Genomic DNA, 27,806 nt, shown 5'->3' with positions numbered 1-27,806 from the left:
AAAAAATAACTTGATACTTGTATAAGCTAAGGGAGCTAAACCTTCATACGAAGCTAAAAAACCAAGTCCTTTCTCAGAGTATTTAGCCAACAATGGAGGCTTCAGGCTCCTGGCCTCTGTCTGTACAGAAACTCTTCAGGTATCATCGTAACCTTTTTTGCTACTCTTTTTAACACACTGATCAAAGTTCTACCATTATATAATTCATACACATGTATACACCTGACACCAGACTCCCTCAGCAACCCAGTCATGGCAGGAGACTCCCAGGAGGACTGCGGAAACACTTTAGGAATGTCCTCAAAGCATCCCTGAAGAGGTCAAACATTTCCATCAACTCATGAAAGTCCCTAACCTGTGACCAACCAAAATGGAGAAAGTTCTTTTGTGAAGATACTGAACAGATTGAGACACTTCATTGGGTACATGTAGAGGTGAAGTCAGGGCATCAGAGAAAGTTCATAAAGCTCCAAACAACTCATCGACCTGACCCTTTGAGCACCACCTGCATCTTGCAGAGTCTTAGATCATTAGATTCATCAGTTATCTCAGAACCCATCACACTGGAGTGGAAGCAAGTCACCTTCAACCCCAAGAGACTGACCTGGGACAGTTACACAGGCATTCACACTCCTTTCAAACAATATGCAAGACTCGTAGACCATAAATTTCAGCAGTGTCTTTCTGATGAAATAAAAGTACTCTCAGACGGACTATTCAAAGAGCAGGGGAGTTCTCCATGGTGCTCTGGCCAATACTTATCCCTCAACCAACATCACTAAAACACAGATTATCATACTGCTGTTTGTGGGATCTGCGAGTGCAAATAGGCTGCCATGTTTTCCTATCTTTTACTTTGAAAATACCTCATAGGCTGTTTAGCTTAGTTGAATTTATTTATTAGTGTCACAAGTAGGCTTATATTAACACTGAAGTTACTGTGAAAATCCCCTAGTCACTACATGCTGGCACCTGTTTAGATACACTGAGGGAGAATTTAGCATGGCCAATGTATCTAACCAGCACTCCTTTTGGACTGTGAGAGGAAACTAGAACACCCAGAACAAACCCATGCAGACATGGGTCACTGGCTGTGCGGAGTTTCCCCAAGTGTAAAGTACTCAGAAGTCCTGAGGCATTATTGAAATGCAAGTCTTTCATAAAAAAGGTTAATAAAGCTTGGAATATGGATTAGGCTTAAGTTTGAATTCTAGTTTAATTGGAGTACAACTGCATTAGTTAAGCTCATCTTTAAAATATTCAGGCATGAAAATTGAAAATATTGGAATTACACAAACGTGTTAGAATCTGTAGAGGGGGAAAATAGGGTCCATGCTCGAAACATTAACACACGTTAGAACCGGATCCTTTTATAGGATAGAACAAAGTAAAGACAGAGGTATATGAAGAGATCAGTCTGAAGACTAATTAGAAAGCAAAATACTGCGGATGTTGGAAATTGGAACTAAAAACAGAACATGCTGGAAAAACTCAGCAGGTCTGGCAGCATCTGTGGAGATGCTGTCAAATCTGTCTTCAGAGCTGAAGGAGGCTTCAGGGTTCTGAAATGGAGTCATACAAACTCAAAATGTTAAACTCCATTTCTCTCTCCATGGATGTTGCCGGGTGTGCTGAAATTTTACAGCATTTTCAGTTTTTATTACTGGAAATGTTAACTATTATCATAATGTAGCTGGTAATGAGCTTACTGGCTTAAATATATTGTATAAAACACAGTATTTAATGATGCATTGTGTACAGATTGCCTCAATGAGGCAGTGGAAAGGCATTATAAGGCAGGCAGAAGACAGATTAAAATAAGTTCACAATGGAAAGGAACGAAGCGGAAATCTTCTATTTATGGTGCTGAGCAACAAGTGAATGTTATTAAGGAGCATACAGCTCAAAAGACTGGGGTTTTCCCAAATACTGCCAAGGAATAGTCTTCATAACATACACCTAAAAGTTACCCCTACAGTAGAGGAGCATTACCTGTCACAGTGAAATGCAAATGTTATTCCCCCCATGTCCCTCAAAGACTGGCAATTTGCTCGAATATGCTACAGTGTCCTACCATTCATCTGTTTGTATTGGCATTTCCACTGGATTTTATTTCTCCAAATGTTTATCATCTTTTGCAAGTTTCAGCTGAATCAAATATTTCAATCTCACTTTTATCCAAATAAAGATTTAAGTTTCAAGAAAAAAAGCAGCACACCTGACACCAAATTGTCTTGGACACAAAAAGAAATAAGCTAACAGTAGATTCTGCTATAAAGGCAATATGTTACCTACATCAAGGGAAATCAAATGGGTTTATAGTAAATCTTTTTATGATGAAACTTCCAGAACATGTGCTGAAAACAGCCAAAAGGTGATTCACACAGGGGTTTGATTTCTCCCACATGCTGCAAGTTCAGAAATCCACGCTTTTCTTTCTGAAGTAACTTAGGTTGGTTAAAAAGGTCAAGACACTATGGGACCAATCTTGCAATTTGTTTTGAGGAATAGCAATGTAACTGCTGCACGATATTGGAATTTTAAACTCTTAAAAAGGTCAAAAAAGAGAGAATTTCATTAAATTCAAAAGCACTAGAGACAAAGTTGTTCCTTTAAAGAAATTCATTCACAGGATACATACGAACATGCGAATGAGGAGGAGTAGGCCACTCGGCCCATCAAGCCTGCTCTGCCTTTCAATAAGATCATGGTTGATCTGTTTGTAACTTCAACCCACATTCCTGCCTTTCAACCCCTTGTTAATCAGGAATGTATCTGCCCTGTCTTAAAAATATTCAAAGACTCTGCTTCCACTGCCTTTTAGGGAAGAGAATTCCAGAGATTCACAATCCTATGAGAGAAAAAATTCTCCTCATCTCTGTCTTAAACGGCCCTTGTTTTTAAACAGTGACCCCTAGTTCTAGATTCTCCAATAAAAGGAAACGTCCTCTCCACATCCAGCCAGCCAATACACCTCAGGATCTTAAAGGTTTCGACCAAGTCGCCTCTAACTCTTATAAACTCAAGTCGGGTCTGCAAATATAACCTCTCAAATCTTTCCTCCTAAGTCAATCCACCCATTCCTGGAACTAGTCTAGTAAACCTTCCCTGAACCACTTTAATGCATTTACATCTTTCCTTAAATAAAGAGACCAATACTGTAGACAATACTCCAGATGTGAGCTCACCAACACCCTGTACAAATGAAGCAGAACCTCCCTACTTTTGTAATCAATTCCCCTCATACCAAACAATAACATTCTATTAGCTCTCCTAATTACGTGCTGCATCTGAGTACTAGCCTTTTGCACTAGAACACCCAGATCCCTCTGAACTCTGTAATTTCTCACCATTTAGATAAAAAGCTTATTATTCTTACTGGCAGAATGGATCATTTCAAATTTGCCCACATTATACTCCATTTGCCAGAATGTTGCCCACTCACTTACTTATGTCCTTTTGTAACCTCCTTACAACCTTTTCACAATTGACTTTCCTACCTATCTTTGTGTCAGCAAATTTAGCAACAATACCTTCAGTCCCTTCATCCAAGTTATTCATATAAATTGTAGAAAGTACACCACTTGTCATATCCTGCCAACTAGAAAAACTCTCAGTTATGGTTACTCTCTGTTTGCTGTAACTGACAAGGTCAGCATTTATTGTCCATTGCAATACAGCTGAGTGGCTTGCTGGGCAATTTTTGAGGGCTGTTAAGGGTCAGCCATATTGCTGTGCATCTGCAATCACATATAGGCCAGACTGGATAAGGACAACAGATTTCCTTCCCTAAATGGCATTAGTAATCCTATATGTTGTTCCAAAACCATGTCCTGGAGTGGTACTTAAGCCCAGAGCTTCTGGGGTGCCTCTTATTGAGTCACAATACCCTGGGCTCCAGTGAATTGCTGTACACAGTGAGCTTTGACCGCTAGGACCTTTGCTCGATTCCAATGGAATGAAAATCTCCTCAGTCAGTAGTTTGCACAGTCCAATGAGTTATGTAGTTTAAATTTAGTTCCTGGTGTTAACTGCCACTAATTGCCAATCTGACTCAAAAAAAGCAGAGAATAATTAACATAGAGTATGATTTCTATGTGAAGGACTCAGGGACTGAGTAAAAGGAGCTATACTCTGCCCCTAACTGTGCTATAATTGACCTGCAAGTGTATAATGACATTAAAAATTGAGCACTGTACCAAAATCAGAGCTGATTAGTTTCTCTACATGCAAAGATTTTGAACAATATTTTCAGAATGTTGGATAACCAGTTATGTTGGCTGTATTCCGTATTCTCTCTTCAGGTATTTAGTCAGAAACACCCATGGCATTTTAACAAGTTAGAACAGTCACGCAGCATAATATCTGACTCATGCTTACTGCAGCTAATCCATCTCTAATAAATATACCTGTACTACATTCCAACCACACCTCTAACAATACCTCAAACAAGGCATTTTGCAACAGGGAAATGAAAGTTACACCATGTGGAGCTCCTACATTCTGGAGAAGTTGGCTCTTACACATATGGAACTACAAAAGGTCGTGAATGTAGCTCAATCCATCACGCAAACCAGCCTCCCATCCATTAACTCTGTCTACACTTCCCGCTGCCTCGGCAAAGCAGCCAGCATAATTAAGGACCCCACACACCCCGGACATTCTCTCTTCCACCTTCTTCCGTAGGGAAAAAGATACAAAATTCTGAGGTCACGTACCAACCGACTCAAGAACAACTTCTTCCCTGCTGCAGTCAGACTTTTGAATGGACCTAATTTGCTTTAAGTTGATCTTTCTCTACACCCCAGCTATGACTATAACACGACATTCTGCACCCTCTCGTTTCCTTCTCTATGAACGGTATGTTTTTGTCTGTATAGCGTGCAAGAAACAATGCTTTTCACTGTATGCTAATACATGTGACAATAATAAATCAAGCCAAATGTAAGGGTAAGACTCAGCTTTTGCAATTCACTCAGATATTAGACACCAACATCTCCTTTGATTGAGCAAGTGCTTTCAAAAAAGAACTTCCACCAAAATTCACTGCCCTTAGCCCACATCTTTTATTTGTACTCCTGATTCAAATCATAGAATCCCTACAGTACAGAAGAGGCCATTTGGCCCATCAAGTCTACACCGACTCTCTGGCAGATTGATGCCAGACTCCAGCAAGTGCATTCTCATGCTGTTTGACAGTGGAGGTCAATAGACTAAATTAGGTTCTAAACTGAAGCCTACCCATGCACTACCACCAAGCCTTACCAAATGTTGCTAAACTATCACTTGTTAATTAAAGAACCCTGTATTTTACTGTTGACATCATATTTATAGTAGAATTTCTAATGCAGAAATACAGTACCCAAGACTGGATAAACAGTCAGCTTATTCACAGCTGAATTTGAGTGTCATGTTTTAGCACAATGTATATGTGTATTAATGTTAATTAAAGAGGATCTTGCATTTCCAAAAAAAATGTTAAAATAAAAGTGGGTAGCATGGTGGCAGAGTGACACAGTGGTTAGCACTGCTGCCTCTGTGCCAGGGACCCGAGTTCGATTCCGGCCTTGGGTGACTATCTATGTCGAGTTTGCATGTCCTCCCCATGTCTGTGGATTTCCTCAGGGTGCTCTGGTTTCCTCCCACAGTTCAAAGGTGTGCAGGTTAGGTGGATTGGCCATGCTAAATTACCCGAGTGTCCCAAGGTGTGTAGGTTAGGTGGTAAATGTGTGGGGTTATGGGGGGGGGGGGGGGGGGGGGGGGAGAGCCTGGTAAGATACTGTCAGAGTTGGTGCAGACCTGACAGGCCAAATGGCTTCCTTCTGCACTGTAGGGATTCTATGATCAATAAGAACATTAATCTCTTTTAGTGTCACACTGGTTGAGCTCAGCTAATTCAATGAAGTGGTGTTAAAGAAGAATTTGCAACTACATTGCACTTTCCTTGACCAGGATGTTCTGAAGTACTTTACAACCAATGAAGATTGTTTGAAGTGTAGTTGCTATTGTAATGTAGGAAACACAGCAAGCTCCCACAAATCGGGGGCGGCACGGTAGCACAGTGGTTAGCACTGCTGCTTCACAGCTCCAGGGACCTGGGTTCGATTCCCGGCTTGGGTCACTGTCTGTGTGGACTTTGCACATTCTCCTCGTGTCTGCGTGGGTTTCCTCCAGGTGCTCCGGTTTCCTCCCACAGTCCAAAGATGTGCGGGTTAGGTTGATTGGCCATGCTAAAAATTGCCCTTAGTGTCCTGAGATGTGTAGGTTAGAGGGATTAGTGGGTAAATATGTAGGGATATGGGGGTAGGGCCTGGGTGGGATTGTGGTCGGTGCGGACTCGAAGGGCCGAATGGCCTCTTTCTGTGCTGTAGGGTTTCTATGATTCTAAATAACAATGTGATAATAACCAAACAACTCGTTTTGGTGATTAAATTTGCAACCTTCCAATCTAGCTCAACTATTCACTGAAGAAATAGTGAATTTCTTGGTTGGCAACCAAGAAACAAATTATTGCACCAGAATTTCTATTTATAGTGGAATTGCAGATTTGACTGCGACAAAAAATGTTAGCACACTATCTATGCGCGAGTACCTGGGAATTAAAATGTGGCTAATTAAGTGTCTGATTAAGTAATTTTTTTCCCCCTAAAGTAACACACTATCAGTAGGTGTGTGATCTCAATATTCATTCGCAGGGTGCATTTATATGCCCTTTACCCTTTGGTGTGTTTGTAAAATGGTAAAAAGAAAAAGAGGATGCTTTCTGATCATTGTGGGTGCTTTACTTCCTTGGTTACCAAATGGTGGCAGATACGTTAAATAAACATACAAGTAAACTTACTCATCATAGCAACACCTATGGCTAGTTAGCAATTTCTATTGGTCAACATTGTTTTAGAGAAATCCTCCTTTAAGTAATTATTGTACAGCATGTAATTCCCTTGCACTTTTGTAATAGAACAGTTGTACAAGTGGGCACATTAAGTGAGAACTCAAAGAGGTTGCAAAGAAACTGAAGATAGAAATGAGAAAATAAAAAAACTAGTGGCTCTTTTTGAGGTCTACGAAGCCTATTCTCAGGTATGTAGTCAGAAACACCCATGGCATTTTAACAAGTTAGACAGCCATGCAGCACAAGAATTGACTCACATTAACTGTTGCTAACCCACCTCTAATAAACATATCCATAGTACATTCCAACCACACCTCTAATCATACCTCTAACAAGGTATTTTGCAACAGAGAAATGAAAGTTACACCATGTAGAAGGTGGCTCTTGAACATGTGAAAGCTAACATTTTTTGTCGCAGTCAAATCTGCAATTCCATTACAAATAGAAATTCTGGTGCAATAATTTGTTTCTTGTTTGCCAACCAAGAAATTCACTATTTAATCATAGAGTTGTAGAGCCATAGAGGTTTAAAGCATGGAAAAAGGCCTAATTTGTCCATGCCGCCCTTTTTTTTAAACCCCCTAAGCTAATCCCAATTGCCTGCATTTGGCCCATATCCCTCTATACCCTTCTTACCCATGTAACTGTCTAAATGCTTTTTAAAAGACAAAATTGTACCCGCTGTACTACTACCTCTGGCAGCTTGTTCCAGACACTCACCACCCTGTGAGAGAAACAATTGCCCCTCTGGACACTTTTGTATCTCTCCCCTCTCACTTTAAACCTATGCCCTCTAGTTTTAGACTCCCCTACCTTTGGGAAAAGATATTGACTATCTAGCTGATCTGTGCCCTTCATTATTTTATAAACCTCTACAAGATCACCCCTCAGCCTTCTACACTCTAGAGAAAAAAATCCCAGTCTATCCAGCCTCTCCTTATAACTCAAGCGATCAAGTACTGGTAGCATCCTAGTAAATCTTTTCTGCACTCTTTCTAGTTTAATAATATCCTTTCGAAAATAGGGTGACCAGAACTGTACACAGTGAATAGTTAAGCCAGATCGATTGGAAGGTTGCAAGTTTAATCACCAAAACAAGTTGTTGGTTATCACATTGCTCTTTGTGGGAGCTTGCTGTGCACATTGATTGCGGTGTTTCCTACATTATAATAGATGTTGTATTTCACTCAGATATTGAGCACCAACATCTCCTATAAATGAGCATGCAAGGATCCAAAACCCTGTCCCCAAATAGCACATCCACAGCTCACAAACTTTGATAATGGCACATGGCTAGCGACAGGCATGCTGTAAGAACTTTCACAACTACTGCAAGGAAAGAAACTCTATGAGCCCATCACCTTGCCACATGGTCTTCATTGATCCATTATATCAGCAGGGAACAAGGGAGTGGCATATAGGCTATAAAATTATTTTAGACAATCAGATTATGAGATGTAACAGCCTAGTTAATAAAACAGATGGAAGAATCTAAAACAGACTGCCTAAGTCAGAGTATTTGGGTAGAGGAGAGCTGGTTTATTTACTAAGAAAACATGTACAGAAATCAGAATAAGGATATTATCTGGATAGTTTCTAAAGCACTCTGAGTTTTGAAATACCCCAATCTTTCAGGATCAGATACTAAGCTGGTGAGCAAGACTTGAAATACACTGGGTAACAACAGACAAAGCAAGCGCCCAGACTGGGCACTTCAGTGTCCAATGGCAAGTATACAATTCCCCACTAAAAACCCATAGAAATCATGTGATATGATACTTTTGATCATATAATTGCCAATTAGATATATGTATCTAGCTCCTTTTTGAAGAAATTGACAAAAGTGATTGTTTTTGTTCTACACAACCACTAATCTACAGGATTTTCCCCTCAATTTTTACATGAATTGGAGGATCATTAATTTTAGTTAGTGCTCAGTCTCCATCAAATACTCAGCTTCACTCTTGAGTACAAGTATCTGTATTTTAAAGACTTGAGTCATGATCTGACCAGAGTCTTTTCACTAATGAAAACAGGTTTAATACCATGACACACTCAAGGCCCAGGAAACATCCTTTACTTCCATACCCAAGAGCTCACCTACGTTCCTTTTTGCTGTACAGCACTCAGAATTTGTAACTTCTAACAAATGATAGAGATCAATGGAAAGTGCACAGCTGAATTAAGCTTCACCTTTAGTCACTTTCTAATGCAAGTAGTAAGTGCACAGCTGAATTGTGAATCCTTAGGTTTTACATTTTTGATCAGGCTAATCTGTGGTTGTGATAATGATCAACTAACCCAGCAAAAGAACTGGAAGAATTCACTCAAAATACATTTTGGGCACAGAGTAAAACTCTGTACCAGAAAGGGCCCTCAGGTCACCACCAGAAACAGTCATTAGAACCAAACAGATGCAAGATTCAGAGAGTTACCTTCATAAAAAGTGTGGTTCTCTGCGTGGTGATATTGTTGTGCCTGATTACAATATGAAATGACCAAGGATAGAACAGTAAATAGGCTGGGTCCTACTACAAAAGCCCAGAGGAGCTTCCCCTTTCTATTTTTGTTATGAACCACACAAGGGATAATTGAAACCTTGCAGAAATATGACACTTTTGGTGTTCCCAAGCGTGCCTCCAGCTGGATCACCAATTAAGAAGAAAATCCTGGTATTTTTCCCAAAACTGGTTCAATATTCCAGCCAAACACACCCCAATGTACTTACAACAGCATTTTAAATACCTAGCTTTTGCTACTCCATCTGCCAGAAGAATTCTGCAGCGGGTGACCAGCAAATAGCAGCTCTTCTGATGCCCTGGTTTACAGCAAAACCATAACTCTTTACAACACTAAACCATATTGAATGTTATTGGGCCTCACTATCCTTTGCATAAATCACCCACAACCAGAGTTCTTTATTCCATTACCACTGCAACAGCAGGAGTCCATTCAGTCCCTTGAGCCTGTTTTAACATTCAGAGATTGTGGTTGATCTACATCTCAACTCTACTTACAACTTTTAATCCATATCCCTTAATACCCTTATAGAATATAAATCTGAATCTTCCAAATTTCTACTGATCCAGCATCCAGAGAGAAGTTCCAGATTACCACTTCCTTTTGTATACAAAATTGTTTCCAGATTTCAGAATGGCTTAGTTCCCAGTCTTAAAATTATTTCCCCTTAGAAACATAGAACATACGAGCAGGAGTAGGCCATGTGGCCCTTTGTGTCTGCTCTACCATTCATTATGATTATAGCTGATCAGTCAACTTAGTAACCTGTTCCCGCTTTCCCCTCATATTCTTTGATCCCTTTAGCCCCAAGAGCTTTATCTAACTCCTTCATGAAAAGATACAATGTCTTGGCATCAACTGCTTTCTATGGTAGAGAACTACACAGGTTCATATCCATTGTTTTGGATTCCTATGGATAACAAAGTAATTTGCCTGTATCTGCCATATTGAATCCTTTAACCGTTTTAAACACCTCCATCAAACTACCCCTCAAGCCCTCTAAATTCATGGGAATAGACATTTGCAGCTCTAGTTTATTCAGCGAATCTACATCATACCCCTCCAAGGTCAATATTCACTAAGGTGCCCTAAACTGATTGCAGTTTTCCAAATAGGACCTGACCAAGATTTTATACAATTTGCAGCACACATCCCTCAAGATAAATGACAACATTTATTAGCCTTTTTGATTACGTTCTGTACCTGCGAATAAGTTTTTAATGATTCGTGTATCTACACAGATTCAATGTGCTTGACAGGTGTAAAATATTTATGAAATTATTCAGGAAGAGATGGAGAAGCACCTCTGTGATCCCTTTGTTTAAGGGAAGTAATTCAGAACCAGGAAACCACAGGCTCATTAATTTCACTTGGACAATTTGCTAGAAGGTATTATTAGAGATATGCTATATCATGTAGAAAGAGCAAGAGTCATAGAGTCATGGAGGTTTACAGCATGGAAACAGGCCCTTTGGCCCAACTTGTCCATGCCGCCCTTATTTTTTTTAAAACCCCTAAGCTAATCCCAATTGCCCGCATTTGGCCCATATCCCTCTATACCCATCTTACCCATGTAACTATCTAAATGCTTTTTAAAAGATAACATTGTACCCGCCTCTACTACTACCTCTGGCAGCTTGTTACAGACACTCAGCACCCTCTGTGAAAAAATTGCCCCTCTGGACACTTTTGTATCTCTCCCCTCTCACCTTAAACCAATGCCCTCTAGTTTTAGACTCCCCTATCTTTGGGAAAATATATTGATTATCTACCTTGCCTATGCCCCTCATTATTTTATAGACCTCTATAAGGTCACCCCCTCAGCCTCCTACACTCCAGAGAAAAAAGTCCCAGTCTATTCAGCCTCTCCTTATAACTCAATCCAACAAGTCCTGGTAGCATCCTAATAAATCTTTTCTGCACTCTTTCGAGTTTAATAATATCCTTTCTTAATAGGGTGACCAGAATTGCACACAGTATTCCAAGTGTGGCCTTACCAATGTCTTGTACAACTTCAACAAGACGTCCCAACTCCTGTATTCAATGTTCTGACCGATGAAACCAAGCATGCCGAATGCCTTCTTCACCACTCTGTCCACCTGTGACTCCACTTTCAAGGAGCTATGAACATGTACCCCTAGATCTCTTTGTTCTGTAACTCTCCCCAACGTCCTACCATTAACTGAGTAAGTCCTGCCCTGGTTCAATCTACCAAAATGCATTACCTCCCATTTGTCTAAATTAAACTCCATCTGCCATTCATCAGCCCACTGGCCCAATTGATCAAGATCCCGCTGCAATTGGAGATAACCTTCCTCACTGTCCACCATGTCACCAATCTTGGTGTCATCTGCAAACTTACTAACCATGCCCCCGATATTCTCATCCAAATCATTAATATAAATGACAAATAGCAGTGGGCCCAGCACTGATCCCTGAGGCACACCGCTGGTCACAGGCCTCCAGTTTGAAAAACAACTCTCTACAACCACCCTCTGGCTTCTGTTAAGAAGCCAATTTTGTATCCATTTAGATACCTCACCCTGGATCCCGTGAGATTTAACTTCATGCAACAACCTACCATGCGGTACCTTGTCAAAGGCCTTGCTAAAGTCCATGTAGACAACATCAACTGCACTGCCCTCATCTACCTTCTTGGTTACCCCTTCAAAAAACTCAAATTTGTGAGACATGATTTTCCACTCACAAAGCCATGCTGACTGTCCCTAATCAGTCCTTGCATTTCTAAATGCCTATAGATCCTGTCTCTCAAAATACCTTCCAACAATTTACCCACCACAGATGTGAGGCTAACTGGCCTGTAGTTCCCAGGCTTTTCGCTGCAGCCTTTTTTAAACAAAGGCACAACATTTGCCACTCTCCAATCTTCAGGCACCTCACCCGTGACTATCGATGATTCAAATATCTCGGCTAGGGGACCCGCAATTTCCTCCCTAGCCTCCCACAACGTCCTGGAATATACCTCATCGGGTCCCGCAGATTTATCTACCTTGATGCGCTTTAAGACTTCCAGCACCTCCTTCTCTGTAATATGTACACTCCACAAGACATCATTATTTAATTCCCCAAGTTCCCTAACATCCAAACTTTTCTCAACAGTAAATACTGATGAGAAATATTCATTTAGGATCTCACCCATCTCTTCATGAGGATTTTACAGAATCCCAACCTGCTCCAAAAATGATGTTTCAACAATCAGATCATTTTTTTCAAAGCAGCTACGCAATAAGATATCCAGTTAACAATATGTATCTTGATTTCCAAAAAAGTTTGATAAAGCCCTATACAAGACGTTACTAAATAATATTCCATCTTCTGAGACTGCTGGGCAAATCCAGGTTTGATAACAAAATTATTGCATTCACATACAAGGGAGTTATTAATGGTAGCACCTTTGCATTAGGGAGCTGGCAGCTAGTGGAGTCTCACAGGACTCCTCATTAGGCAAGCTTCTCTTTTTTACTAAAAATCTGGATGCAGAACACAGATGCATGTGGTAGTTGGTACCTTCGACAAATTAATAACCATGTGCTGGGGGAATGGGTCCAGTGTATGACAGAGGTCTTCCAATGTAGCCAAGTGCCCACAGTGCACTGGACTGAGGTAATACCACGGTAAGTAAATGGTATATGGTGGGCTGTTCAAGGCGGAAAAGAATTATTTGAAACACTACTGGCATATAACTGGCATCGCTAGGCTGCTGTGAAATACACTACCACATGAAGGTGCATAACTAGGATAATTAAATATAAAGGGTTAAGAGTTCTTGCCTTGTACAAGACCTTTATCCAGTTAGATCTAGAATACTGCCCCTGTTTTGGTACCTTCATATGACAGGGTATTTTAAGGCATGAAGACAGCCATTCAATTGATACCTGTTATAGGCTTCAGTTATAGGCTTAGGGAATGGGTTTCTTAGTTAGAGAAAGTGCTATAGGTATAAATTAGAATTTCATAATGATAAAGGAATAAATGTCCTGCTTCTGTGGACAAATTATGTGAGCTAGATGGGCATGGGATGATCAGAGGCATCAGCACAAATTACAAGGGCACATAATTAGACAAATGTGGATTTTTTGCAAACTTTCAAAAATTACTCCATTCTTAAAGTTACAAAGCCAATGTGCAGAGTGGACAGGACAAGCCCTTAATTCATCTTGCTTGCTCCAAAACACAATTCAAATTGAATCCAATTCATGATCCCCACAACACAGGCATACAAGATGCAAACTGACAAGAAAGGGCATCGCACCTGATCTTGGGCTTGATCTGACACTTAATCTTAGACAAAAGGTCGAAAAGCACAAGACTTCAGAAGGTAGCTGCGTGGATTCCTCCAAGCAGAAAGAACTTGCATGTTATAGAAGGTAAGTGTGTTAAGTGGTATCAGTGACATCAGTCATCACAGTTAACTGAAGCTTGCTTTATTGCATTTGGGGAGTGAGATTATTTTTCCTATAATGGCACACAGATATTCTCCCATACAGAAGGACATGTGCAGGCGTAGGCAGCTGTGGATCGCATTGTCATGGAAGATTTGATTTTTTTGCCCCCCCCCCCCCCCCCCCCCCCGTCCTCTATTTCTGCATGTTCATTTATAACTGGGCAAATTTTAAAAAGCACCACGTCAATGTAGTATCAATTCAACATTAGAAGAAACTAGGAGCAGTTTAACAGTTGCTGATAGCTCCAGCATCGTCATCTAAACATGTAAAGGTGATCCAATTTATAATATCAAAACAGAAGTTTGATGACTATATCTCAAAAGCCCATATTTATAATGAACATACCTACTGCAGGCGCATCATACTCATCGCCGAGCAGAATCTCTGGGGCCGAATATGCAAGTGACCCACAGCTTGTGGTTAACTTCTTTCCAGGTTGAAACTTGTTGCTAAACCCAAAATCTGTAAGTTTTACAATTCCTTGTTGTTCAAAGAAAACCACATTTTCTGGCTTCAGGTCTCTGTGAACAACATGTAGCTTATGGCAATAAGATATCGCATGCACTATCTGTGCAAAGTATTTCTTTGCTAGATCTTCACTAAGACCATCTTCATGTTTCATGATGTAATCAAACATATCACCTCCATCTCCCAGTTCCAGAATAAGATAAAGTTTGGTCTGAGTGTCAATCACTTCATACAGGCGGACAATGTTGGGATGTTGCACCAGTTTCATGCATCGTACCTCCTGGAACAAATGCCCTGTAGCTACAGAGTCCAGTTTTGTTTTATCAATGACTTTCACTGCTACTTTTTCTCCAGTGAAAACGTGGCGTGCAAGTTTCACAACAGCAAAGTGACCCCTGCCCAATGTCTTATCCAAATCATATAGCCCAGCAATTTTTCCATCATATCCACGTTTAAAACCTGCCATGTTGTTTTCAAAACTGGAAGCAGAACATAAGATGTTTATATCCAGTATCGGATAAAATGTGCCAATATGCAATTATTTCAAAAAGTCCATCATAGACAAAGAACCCATTTTCCCCGCTGTTTAATATGATGAATCCTGCAATAGAAAAGAGGAAAACATTAGCTTCACTTGTGTTTGAATACTAAAACAAAAAGAGTAAAGCACTAGGGTTAAATCATAATCTGTGTACACAAAGAATAATTCTTATATTTTACAGAATTAAAATAGAATGCAATGAAAGCACCCTGCATGAATTACCTTATATTCAATGCCATCCTGCTTCTCAAAATTGTATATCTGATAACAGGAGAATTTATAAAATTTCACAATTTACAACTTAGAAAATTATTCCAAACCTGATCAAAGTTTCATTTTGAATCTCACTAACAGTGCAAACTAGGCTAAGAGAAACTGCATGCAACATCATTAAATATCTCAACCGTACTGGGGTATTAAAGCAAAGTTAATGATCTATCGTATGAAATTCTGCCAAAAATTATTGGATGATTGCAAAGTGAAGAAAGATACACAAATCCCCCTACAAAAGCTGCAACTGCAGGAAAGAAGGTTGTTAAATCATTACTCAAATACATACAATGATGCAAGGTAATGGAACCCGTGCAGCAGATTCCAATTCAGCCTGTATATAGTTTAACAGGTTAATGGTTGACAGCATTAAACAGAGTCTAAATCAAGAGACAGAATGTTACTTCTTATTGGTCACTGGTTTTGGAATCATGGAAAATTTACTGTGTAGAAGGCGGCCGTTCAGCCCATTGTATCTAGGTTGACCAAAAAAAAGCTATCCAATGTAATCCATTTTCTAGTCCTTGCTTCCTAGACCTGTAAATTATGGCACTTCAAGAACGCAGTCAAGTTTTTAAAAGTGCGTTCAGGATTTCTGCCTCTACCATTGTTTCAGGCAGAGAGTTCCAGACCTTGAACCCCTTGAGCGAAATAATTTCTCCACAACTCCCCTCAAATCCTTCTATCAATTACTTGGAAATCTATGCCCACTATTTATTGACTTCTCTGATAAGGGAATTAGCTCCTTTCTTTCAACTGTCTAGGGCCCTCAAATTTCCCCTCAGCCTCTTTTGTTCTAAAGAAAATAATCCCAACATATACAACCTTTCCTCATAGCTAAAATTCTCCATTCCTGGCAACATCCTCATAAATTTCCCCCATACCCTCTAAGCTATTATATCCTTGTAACATGGTAGCCAGAACTGTGCTTCAATTGTGGCCTAACTAATTTTCCCTTTTCACTACGTGACACCTGTCAAACACTCAGCACATTCCAAATTTACATTAGAATTTAAAAACACGATCAAAGCCATAAAAATTATAGGAATTGTAGCTTAATATGTGACAAATTACTAACCTTTATAAAGGTCACTAGTATATGTGGTAACTAATTGCTTCAGTTTCAAAACCATGTTGATGCCACTAGTGACGTCTTAATTTTCCAGAATTACCATTTTAAGTCAGTTATAGATCTAGAGATCTATAACTGACTTAAAAGTTTCATTAATGTACTTGCAATGAGCAGTATTCACTCGGAACACTACAAGCTACTAAAGACAAAGAAATACTTTAAAATTCCTGAGTAAATGTAGTGTGGGAAAATCATAAACAATCATGTATATTTGGTTTTACTGTTGCCACATCACACTTCCTTTTGGTTTCCTTTATGGTCAACACTGTCGTCAATGATCATTTTAAATGTACTTCCTATGTTGTTGCTTAATGTTAAGTAGTGTATCCACCAAAGTCTTTAGTAAAATAGCTAAAGATATACCATTCTCAATTCGAATCAAGGGGAGGCTTCAAACATCAGGTTCACAGGCTAAAAAATTGTTTATACAATTAAGATTTTGCAGTTCATTACCAAAATATTTAAATCATTTTTTAAAAGCTTACATGAGTTATCAGAAATTTACTTAAAAGTGAAGAACTACCTGCCTATAACTATTGCAAGAATCAGCTCGGTAGACCCCATAGTTAGTTCTAATTCTGTATTCAGAAATAACTTCAAAAGCCTCAAAGGGGCTAAAAGTCAAATTAAGAACAAGTTTGACACATAGGTGTCACTGGTCTTTTTAAGAGTTAGTGCAAAATCACCACAGCACATCATATTATTAAAATGGTCTGCCAAAATGATTTTCACTGCAGCCAATTATAATACTTTGCGTGTTATACTTCCAAAACTAAACTTGAGATAGATGCAAGGAATCTTTCAGAACAAGATTAGAAAGATTGGAAAGAAACTGTTCAATTTGGCACTGGGGTATAAGTTCTATAAAAAGTGGAGCTGAGTCCACGAAAAGCCCTGAACTATAACCAAACATTTTTTTAAAAGTTACAAATATTGACAATCTAAAGCAGATAAATATATTCTGTAGTGAATACAAACTAAATAAAAATAATTTTCATAATTTAATGCTTTTGGATGTGATATTTGGTTTTATGATAGATGTAAAAAATTGCAGCATGCTGCTGTGCAGAGGGACCTGGTGTCCTTGTGCAAGAATCACAAGGAGTTGGTTTGCAGGTGCAGCAGGTAATTAAGGCGGCAAATGGAATTTTGTCCTTCATTGCTAGAGGATGGAGTTTAAAAACAGCAAGGTTATGTTGCAGCTGTATAAGGTACTGGTGAGGCCACACCTGGAGCATTGTGTACAGTTTTGGTCTCCTTACTTGAGAAAGGATATACTGGCACTGGAGGAGGTGCAGAGAAGATTCACTAGGTTGATTCTGGAGTTGAGAGGGTTGGCTTATGAGGAGAGACTAAGTAGACTGGGGCTATACTCATTGGAATTCAGAAGAATGAGGGGAGATCTTATAGAAACATATAAGATTATGAAGGGAATAGATAAGATAGAAGTAGGGAAGTTGTTTCCACTGGCGGGTGAAACTAGAACTAGGGGACATAGCCTCAAAATAAGGGGAAGCAGATTTAGGACTGAGTTGAGGAGGAACTTCTTCACACAAAGGGTTGTGAATCTGTGGAATTCCCTGCCCACTGAAGCAGTTGAGGCTACCTCATTAAATGTTTTTAAGGCAAGAATAGATAAATTTTTGAACAGTAAAGGAATTAAGGGTTATGGTGAGTGGGCGGGTAAGTGGAGCTGTGTCCACAAAAAGATCAGCCATGACCTTATTGAATGGCGGAGCAGGCTCGAGGGGCCAGATGGCCTACTGCTGCTCCTAGTTCTTATGTGTTATAGTAACCATTAAGTCAGCATTCTTGATCAAAAGTTAATGAGTAATCTGTTTTATGTTCATGTGTGTCCAACAAGACTGGAACCACAGTCCAATGTCAATATTTTCTTCTTGCAATGTGTATTCATGTGGAAAGAAATTTAAGCAGGACCTTTTAAGCCAATTTTATAGATGCATGATATAGAAAGTTTTAAGTTTCTGTCATGTTTGTCTCAGCTACGTTAGTATCAGCTCTGCATTCATCTGTTTGTTCATTTTCTACACCCACATAAGAAATCATAAGTCACTAACACTTTGCAATCCACAACTATTGGGAAGGAAGTAGTTTTGTCACCCCAGAAAAGGTATCTTCACACCTAAAACAGGATTTCACATTCTTTCCCAAGAATTTTAGCCTGAAGCTTGTGTAGTGAAAAACTCACTTTAAATATAAACTTCCTCACTTAGGCAAGTGGCAAACAGTCCTGAAACATGCATCAGAAGAAACCAGTTAACAGATGTGAAACTGTTAATCTCGACAGCAGTATTCATTTAAAATATCAGTGAATTAATAGCTGATCAATTCAAAACAGCTTGCCAACCAAATAGTACAGAATAAAATATTTAAAAATGTACATTTGAACTAACTTTACAAAGTTTAATAGGAAAAGCCCACATACCACCCACAGCTCCATTTCAAATCATATGTCATAATCTAAGTCACTATCAAGCAATAACTGAAAATGTGCAATGCAAAACACTACTGGCCATGCAAAAACCAAGCTTTAATATCGTATGTGCCGGGATGTGCTGGCCTTGGAAAAGGTTCAGAGGAGGTTCACAAGAATGATCCCTGGAATGAAGAGCTTGTCATATGAGGGACGGTTGAGGACTCTGGGTCTGTATTCGTTGGAGTTTAGAAGGATGAGGGGGGATCTGATTGAAACTTACAGGATACTGCGAGGCCTGGATAGAGTGGACGTAGTAGGAAAAACTAGAACCAGAGGACACAACCTCAGGCTAAAGGGATGATCCTTTAAAACAGAGATGAGGAGGAACTTCCACAGAGAGTGATGAATCTGTGGAACTCTTTGCTGCAGAAGGCTGTGAAGGCCGTCTTTAAGACAGAGATAGATAGATTCTTGGTTAATAAGGGGATCGGGGGTTATGGGGAAAAGGCAGGAGAATGGCGATGAGAAAAATATCAGCCATGATTGAACGGCGGAGCAGACTTGATGGGCCAAGTGGCCTAATTCTGCTCCTGTGTCTTATGGTCTGATATATTTGTTAATTAAGATACTAATAAACTTTGATGCTTCTCAACTTGATCCTGATTAGATGCTGGATGTTTCAAAGAACATAAAATACGAGACAAAGTAACTGGGTTTGTCCAAAGTCACTGGACTTCTAGCCCAAACTTGTTAATTTAAATTGTTAATCTTAGAGATTTCTCTTCAGGGTATGTATTTTGCATGTATTATTAGATTTTAAAGGCTTTTCATTTTCTCAATTTTCAGCAGTATTTCTCACTTAATTCCTTCAGTCTATCCCCAAATTTTCATATGCTCTGTTTCAAATTAGATGTTAACACTGATGTCCCAACTCCCTGCTTGGGTACGCATTGCTTACAAATCGATAATGACTCCATATAAATTAGGAAGAACACTCTCTGGAAGATCTTGTGACGTTACTCAGATTTCATAAAAGATTAGAATATGCAAGATGCATTTGCTGATTTTTTTTGCAACACAGGTTGGAGGAGAAAAAACAACATAATTTGTTGCAGAATTGACAACCACTACAATCCAGGGGTAACTTTGATAGCAAAACTAGTTGACGTCCCACTGCTACAGTAAGGCATGGAGGCACAATGGTTAGCACTGCTGCCTCAACACCAGGAACCCGAGTTCAATTCCAGCCTCGGGTGACTGCGTGTGGAGTTTGCACATTCTCCCCTAGGGTTTTCTTCGGATTCCTCCCACAGTCAAAAGCTGTGCAGGTTAGGTACATTGGTCATGTTATATTGTCCCTTAGTGACAGGGGGTTGATTAGCAGGGTAAATATGTGGAGTTACAGGAATAGGGATTGGGTGGGATTGCTGTTGATGCAGACTTGATGGGCCAAATGGCCATTGTATTGATTCTATAACTAAAGAAGAGCTACAGGACAGATGAGAGTGATATGTTTATTTATAACTGGGCACTTGATTTCAAAATATAAAATTCAAAATACAAATTTGAAGGGAGGTACTGAATAATTATTCAGAATTAAGAAACTTGGTCTGATTAACCCCAAATAATGCTAGAAAAAAAATTGATCAAGATCAAAATGAGCTTAATCTAAATAAATGGAAAGAGCTACCATAACGCGCATGGCATTGCATAGGAGCACAAAACAAATTTAACACTGAGCAACAGGAGGAGATAATAGGACAGGTAACCAAAAACTAGGTCAAAGAGGCAGGTTTAAGCAGTGTCTTAAAAGGAGGGAGAAGCAAAAAAAGGTTTAAGGATGGATTTCCAGAGCTTAGACCCTACGCAACTGAAGACACAGTCACCAATGTAACAACAACAGACATTCACAAGAAATCTAAACGGGAAGAACACAGATTTCTCAGAAGTTGTAGAGCTGGTGGAGCTTCCAGAGATAGGGAGGAGCAAGGCCATGGGGTAATCTGAAAACAAGGATGAAACTTTAAAAACAAATCAAAAAATGGCTGTACCAAGAGGCCAATGCAGGTCAGCGAGCATGTGGTAATGGGTGAACTAGACTGCAGGGCTTGGAATTAGCTCATGGAAAATGCACACCATTCAAAAGGAGGCAAGGAGGGTGGTCTTTGCATCAAGCCAGTCATACCTGGATACCAGCACACAATCAGATCATGTACAGCACTAGCATCCAGTTTCTTCAGGTCGTTCACCCATCACTTTTAAGGGATTTTTAAAAAGGCTCAAGGAGAGCAAGTGGTCCCAGGTCTTGCCTTTCTGGTTGAGGATCCAGACAAAACCAGATTCATGCAATCATCAGAACAGAAACCCTTAAAAACACCCGAGACCAGCCTCCAGTGACAGCCAATTTGCACTTAGATAACACCTTTAACATGGTAAAACATTCCAAACTGCAGGAAGATGAAGCAATAATTGGCACAGAACCACACAATACTTGGGTGGATTAATGAAAGCATATTCAAAGAGGTAGGTTTCAAAAGAGCATCTTAGAGAAGGACAGAGCAATAGAAAGGTGGAAAGGTTTAAGGACGGAATAAGAGAGTTTAGAGCATGGTCAGCTGAAGGCATGGCCACCAATGGTGTGACAACTAAAAGTGGGGATGCTCAAGAAGAGTGCAGAGATTGGAGGATTGTAGGGCGAGAGATTACAGAGATAGAAAAGGACAAAGGGCAAGACCATTGAGCGATATAAAAATAAGGATAAAAATGGAAAAACTAAAGGCATTTATGGGCTGATATTTCCTTAGTTACAAAAGTGTGATGATGTATGTGGAAACACCGTTATCTCCTCGTGGAAAATACTATTTATTTTCCAGGATACAATGTAAAACAATAGTTTCTGGGGTGATGTCTTACAAACCCCTCAGACAATGTCCAAAATCACCTCTGCAATCCTTTACATGTGCACATTATTCATCATCTCACACCACTAACACCTTCACTGGCAGATCTATAACCCAGTAAGAGTTTTAACAACACCAGGTTAAAGTCCAACAGGTTTATTTGGTAGCAAATACCATGGCATTTGCTACCAAATAAACCTGTTGGACTTTAACCTGGTGTTGTTAAAACTCTTACTGCATTTACCCCAGTCCAACGCCAGCATCTCCACATCAGATCTATAACCATCAGGTATTATAGCTCAAAATGTTCTATTAACTATACATTGAAATGTTTTTCAAAATGCAATGGGATGTAAAATCATAATTTGAATGAATATGAAAACAGTGATAATTAAATTGTGATGCATCAAGGAAATAAGCAAGAAAAAAATTAGATGGGAAACAGACAAGGCTAAGAAATATTTCCTTTTTTGTTTACTAATCTAAGCAGCTCTGACTGAGGTATTCACTGGCAGCTCAGGCAGCATCAGTGGAGACAGAAACAGAATTAACTTTTCAGGTGGTTGACTTATCAGGTCACTGACCTGAAGCGTTAACTCTGTCTCTCTCTCTCTCTTCAGATGCTGCCAGACCTGCTGAGTATTTTCAACAATTTGTATTTCTTATAAATCCTTATCCCACCTAACCCAAATCACCTTTTACCCCCTTGCTTTCCAAGAATATATCAACTTCTGCCTTAAAAATATTCCAAGACTGTGCTTCCACTACCTTTACAGGAAGAGTTCTGAAGACTCACGACCCTCAGTGAAAGATTTTCTCCTCATCACCATAGTAAATGACCCCTTATTTTTAAATAGTGACCCCCTAATTCTAGATTCTCCCACAAAAGGAAACTTCTATTTCAGGTATTAGACTGGTAAACCTTCTCTGAACTGTTTCCATCTTCCCTTAAATGTGACCAATATTGTACTCAGTACTCCAAATGTGGGCTCCACTTGTGCTCTGTACAACTGAAACCTCTTTATTTTTGTATTCAAAGCTCCTCACAATAAATGATAACATTCCATCAGCTTTCCTAATTACTTGCTGTACCTGTATACTAACTAGCCTTTTGTGATTCTTTCAGATTTCCAGCATCTGCAATATGCTTTTGCGTCAGAGAGGTATTCTCTGATTTAATCCATATCAACTCCTACTTCTACATCTGAAACATTCAATTATACAGATGCACAGTACCATGCAGAATAAATATAACTACACCAGAAAGCCATTACTTTTTAAAAAATTGTTTAATAACAGCAGGCATCTTTATGAGCATTGTAAAACAACTTGTGTTATTCTAAAGTTTCAAAATTCCGTGAAGAACGGAGAATTATATTTCCGCCCACACCTAACATGATGTAGCTGTAACTCAGGTGCATATACAAAGATTGCTCAGACCATTATAGCTCCATTTTTCCCTGATTGAACCAAAAATCCCTCTGATCTTTTTCTGTATTCCAGCTGACAACACATTAATAATCAGATGCCGTGAGGATTCTCTTATGGCATTTTCTGTATGACTTATTTTTGCTTTAAAATAAAATAATGTCACTGCTTATGATTGCATAGCTGCTGGTGATAATGGCTGTACAGATCAACAAGCTCCTTTCCTTTAGCTGGGTTGAATGACTATACCTGCTGGCTGATCATAGGATATATCATCAGCAAAGTCCATTAACAGCAAACACCACGCCATGCAGTCTGCATCTGAAGTTTGTTGCTAGATTGCAGTCATGACAAACAATCACACAACTGAACTGCTTCCGACATAGTGAAGTATGTGATGAGTCTGATGTAGGAAATTAATGATGCAATTTCAATCTAAGTATGGCTGTTGTAATTTGGAACAACGATAAGGGATTGTAGTTCTATGCTGCATGTATGTGGTCACCACAAACCTGCATTTCCTCCAAATTAGCTCTAAAAACAAGAAACACAGAAACTGATCACAAACATCACACAGTGATTGTTTATCAGACTGTGGCAAATAAGCTTCGTCATTAAAGTGCAAAGCAAGAACAAACTTTGATAAACAAATGGAAAAGACCCACATTGTCATATATTGAAGTTATTACTATGCAAAGTAAATGAGTACCCTTCTCACTGCAATTTACTATAATTGGTAATTACCACTGAAATTGAATGCATGATGTGAGGGGCATTAAATAGCACTTAGCAAGCAAAAGGTGAAAGAATAAGGTATGTAGCAAAGAACATTGATAGAACGATACATACAAATTTAGTTGTTTTTTACAAAGAGCAACCGCACTGTCGTGAATTGTAACAAAATTCCCCTGAATTCTATGTTTACTTAAAGGAACAGAATAATATGTTGCTGGGATGAGATGAGTGCTTGGAGGAGGCTTGTGTGGAGCATTAAAATAATGACATGACCTTTTGGGCCAACTAGTCTGTTTCTGTGCTATGTAATGTGCAATTTTGTGGCCTAAAAAGAACATGGATCACTTTGCAACAGTAAAATACTGCAGATGCTACAAATACTCAGCAGGTCAGGCAGCATGGAACAACGATAAGGGATTGTAGTTCTATGCTGCATGTATGTGGTCACCACAAATGCGCAATTCCTCCAAATTAGCTCTAAAAACAAGAACACAAGAACCACAGAAACTGATCCCAATTCTGTGGAGAAAGAAACAGCCACTATAGAATGTCAAACAGCAAGTGTTACAGGAAAGCGATGAACATTTTGTGGTAACAACACTGATAATGTGTTGTCACCGACCTCAAAGAATGCCAGGGAATTGCTGTGTTAAAAAACATGGCAGTGGGGGAGAAACCAGATTTGTTAATGATATCTCAAATGCTTGCAGAGCAGGAACAGCTATCCTTTGCAATTAGCAGCAATAACTTGTAACTTCTCTCCACATTTTTGCACTTCGAAAGCCTTCGGTGGGTGGGTGAGAAGGAATGAATGAAACAATCAAGCAAAAAAGAACAGAACATAATAGGAGAAATAGACCATACTGCCCATTAAGCCGACACAACAACTCAAGATCATAACTCAGCGCCAACCACGACTCCTGCTTCCCATCTGTTCCCTTAGATCATACAAGGGGGGGCGGGGAGATGGGGAGGACGCAGCCAGGGCAGGAATAAGCGGGGGGAGGGGGAGAACGGGTCCGGGGGGGGGGGGGAGGGGAGAACGGGTCCGGGGGGGGGGGGAGGGGAGAACGGGTCCGGGGGGGGGGGGGGGGGAGGGGAGAACGGGTCTGGGGGGGTGGGGTGGGGGGGAGAACGGGTCGGTGGGGGGGAGAACGGGTCGGTGGGGGGGAGAACGGGTCGGTGGGGGGGAGAACGGGTCGGTGGGGGGGAGAACGGGTCGGTGGGGGGGAGAACGGGTCGGTGGGGGGAGAACGGGTCGGTGGGGGGAGAACGGGTCGGTGGGGGGGGAGAACGGGTCGGTGGGGGGGAGAACGGGTCGGTGGGGGGGAGAACGGGTCGGTGGGGGGGAGAACGGGTCGGTGGGGGGGAGAACGGGTCGGTGGGGGGAGAACGGGTCGGTGGGGGGGAGAACGGGTCGGTGGGGGGGAGAACGGGTCGGTGGGGGGGAGAACGGGTCGGTGGGGGGGAGAACGGGTCGGTGGGGGGGAGAACGGGTCGGTGGGGGGGAGAACGGGTCGGTGGGGGGGAGAACGGGTCGGTGGGGGGGAGAACGGGTCGGTGGGGGGGAGAACGGGTCGGTGGGGGGGAGAACGGGTCGGTGGGGGGGAGAACGGGTCGGTGGGGGGGAGAACGGGTCGGTGGGGGGGAGAACGGGTCGGTGGGGGGGAGAACGGGTCGGTGGGGGGGAGAACGGGTCGGTGGGGGGAGAACGGGTCGGTGGGGGGGAGAACGGGTCGGTGGGGGGGAGAACGGGTCGGTGGGGGGGAGAACGGGTCGGTGGGGGGGAGAACGGGTCGGTGGGGGGAGAACGGGTCGGTGGGGGGGAGAAAGGGGTCGGTGGGGGGGAGAACGGGTCGGTGGGGGGGAGAACGGGTCGGTGGGGGGGAGAACGGGTCGGTGGGGGGGAGAACGGGTCGGTGGGGGGGAGAACGGGTCGGTGGGGGGGAGAACGGGTCGGTGGGGGGGAGAACGGGTCGGTGGGGGGGAGAACGGGTCGGTGGGGGGGGAGAACGGGTCGGTGGGGGGGAGAACGGGTCGGTGGGGGGGGAGAACGGGTCGGTGGGGGGGAGAACGGGTCGGTGGGGGGGAGAACGGGTCGGTGGGGGGAGAACGGGTCGGTGGGGGGGAGAACGGGTCGGTGGGGGGGGGAGAACGGGTCGGTGGGGGGGGAGAACGGGTCGGTGGGGGGGAGAACGGGTCGGTGGGGGGGAGAACGGGTCGGTGGGGGGGGAGAACGGGTCGGTGGGGGGGAGAACGGGTCGGTGGGGGGGAGAACGGGTCGGTGGGGGGGGAGAACGGGTCGGTGGGGGGGAGAACGGGTCGGTGGGGGGGAGAACGGGTCGGTGGGGGGGAGAACGGGTCGGTGGGGGGGAGAACGGGTCGGTGGGGGGGGAGAACGGGTCGGTGGGGGGGAGAACGGGTCGGTGGGGGGGAGAACGGGTCGGTGGGGGGGAGAACGGGTCGGTGGGGGGAGAACGGGTCGGTGGGGGGGAGAACGGGTCGGTGGGGGGGAGAACGGGTCGGTGGGGGGGAGAACGGGTCGGTGGGGGGAGAACGGGTCGGTGGGGGGGAGAACGGGTCGGTGGGGGGGAGAACGGGTCGGTGGGGGGGAGAACGGGTCGGGTGGGGGGGAGAACGGGTCGGTGGGGGGAGAACGGGTCGGTGGGGGGGAGAACGGGTCGGTGGGGGGGAGAACGGGTGGGGGAACGGGTGGGGGGGAGAACGGGTCGGTGGGGGGGGAGAACGGGTCGGTGGGGGGGAGAACGGGTCGGTGGGGGGGGAGAACGGGTCGGTGGGGGGGAGAACGGGTCGGTGGGGGGGAGAACGGGTCGGTGGGGGGGAGAACGGGTCGGTGGGGGGGAGAACGGGTCGGTGGGGGGGAGAACGGGTCGGTGGGGGGGGAGAACGGGTCGGTGGGGGGGAGAACGGGTCGGTGGGGGGGAGAACGGGTCGGTGGGGGGGGGAGAACGGGTCGGTGGGGGGGAGAACGGGTCGGTGGGGGGGAGAACGGGTCGGTGGGGGGGAGAACGGGTCGGTGGGGGGGAGAACGGGTCGGTGGGGGGGAGAACGGGTCGGTGGGGGGGGAGAACGGGTCGGTGGGGGGGAGAACGGGTCGGTGGGGGGGAGAACGGGTCGGTGGGGGGGAGAACGGGTCGGTGGGGGGGAGAACGGGTCGGTGGGGGGGGAGAACGGGTCGGTGGGGGGGAGAACGGGTCGGTGGGGGGGAGAACGGGTCGGTGGGGGGGAGAACGGGTCGGTGGGGGGGAGAACGGGTCGGTGGGGGGGAGAACGGGTCGGTGGGGGGGAGAACGGGTCGGTGGGGGGGGAGAACGGGTCGGTGGGGGGGAGAACGGGTCGGTGGGGGGGAGAACGGGTCGGTGGGGGGGAGAACGGGTCGGTGGGGGGGGAGAACGGGTCGGTGGGGGGGAGAACGGGTCGGTGGGGGGGAGAACGGGTCGGTGGGGGGGGAGAACGGGTCGGTGGGGGGGAGAACGGGTCGGTGGGGGGGAGAACGGGTCGGTGGGGGGGAGAACGGGTCGGTGGGGGGGAGAACGGGTCGGTGGGGGGGAGAACGGGTCGGTGGGGGGGGAGAACGGGTCGGTGGGGGGGAGAACGGGTCGGTGGGGGGGAGAACGGGTCGGTGGGGGGGAGAACGGGTCGGTGGGGGGGAGAACGGGTCGGTGGGGGGGAGAACGGGTCGGTGGGGGGGAGAACGGGTCGGTGGGGGGGAGAACGGGTCGGTGGGGGGGAGAACGGGTCGGTGGGGGGGAGAACGGGTCGGTGGGGGGGAGAACGGGTCGGTGGGGGGGAGAACGGGTCGGTGGGGGGGAGAACGGGTCGGTGGGGGGGAGAACGGGTCGGTGGGGGGGAGAACGGGTCGGTGGGGGGGAGAACGGGTCGGTGGGGGGGAGAACGGGTCGGTGGGGGGGAGAACGGGTCGGTGGGGGGGGAGAACGGGTCGGTGGGGGGGAGAAACGGGTCGGTGGGGGGGAGAACGGGTCGGTGGGGGGGAGA

The 27,806-nt window shown here is 43.4% G+C and overlaps 1 protein-coding gene across 2 annotated transcripts in view; it reads right to left on the bottom strand.

The window, feature by feature from the left end:
- snrka (SNF related kinase a) overlaps positions 1-27,806 on the bottom strand; it is a 48,689-nt gene that overhangs the window by 15,108 nt on the left and 5,775 nt on the right. The window contains exon 2 of one of the 2 annotated variants that reach the window (XM_078216912.1): positions 14,224-14,947. The exons of the other annotated variant lie outside the window; for it this stretch is intronic. Within the exon in view, the coding sequence (XP_078073038.1) occupies positions 14,224-14,812 (589 nt within the window). The 5' untranslated portion in view covers positions 14,813-14,947. The remainder of the gene's footprint in view (positions 1-14,223; positions 14,948-27,806) is intronic. 2 annotated transcript variants of the gene reach the window in all.

The sequence above is a fragment of the Mustelus asterias genome, chromosome 7 (genome assembly GCF_964213995.1).
Source record: "Mustelus asterias chromosome 7, sMusAst1.hap1.1, whole genome shotgun sequence".
NCBI lineage: Eukaryota > Metazoa > Chordata > Chondrichthyes > Carcharhiniformes > Triakidae > Mustelus > Mustelus asterias.
This window is presented reverse-complemented; position numbering and strand designations above follow the sequence as displayed.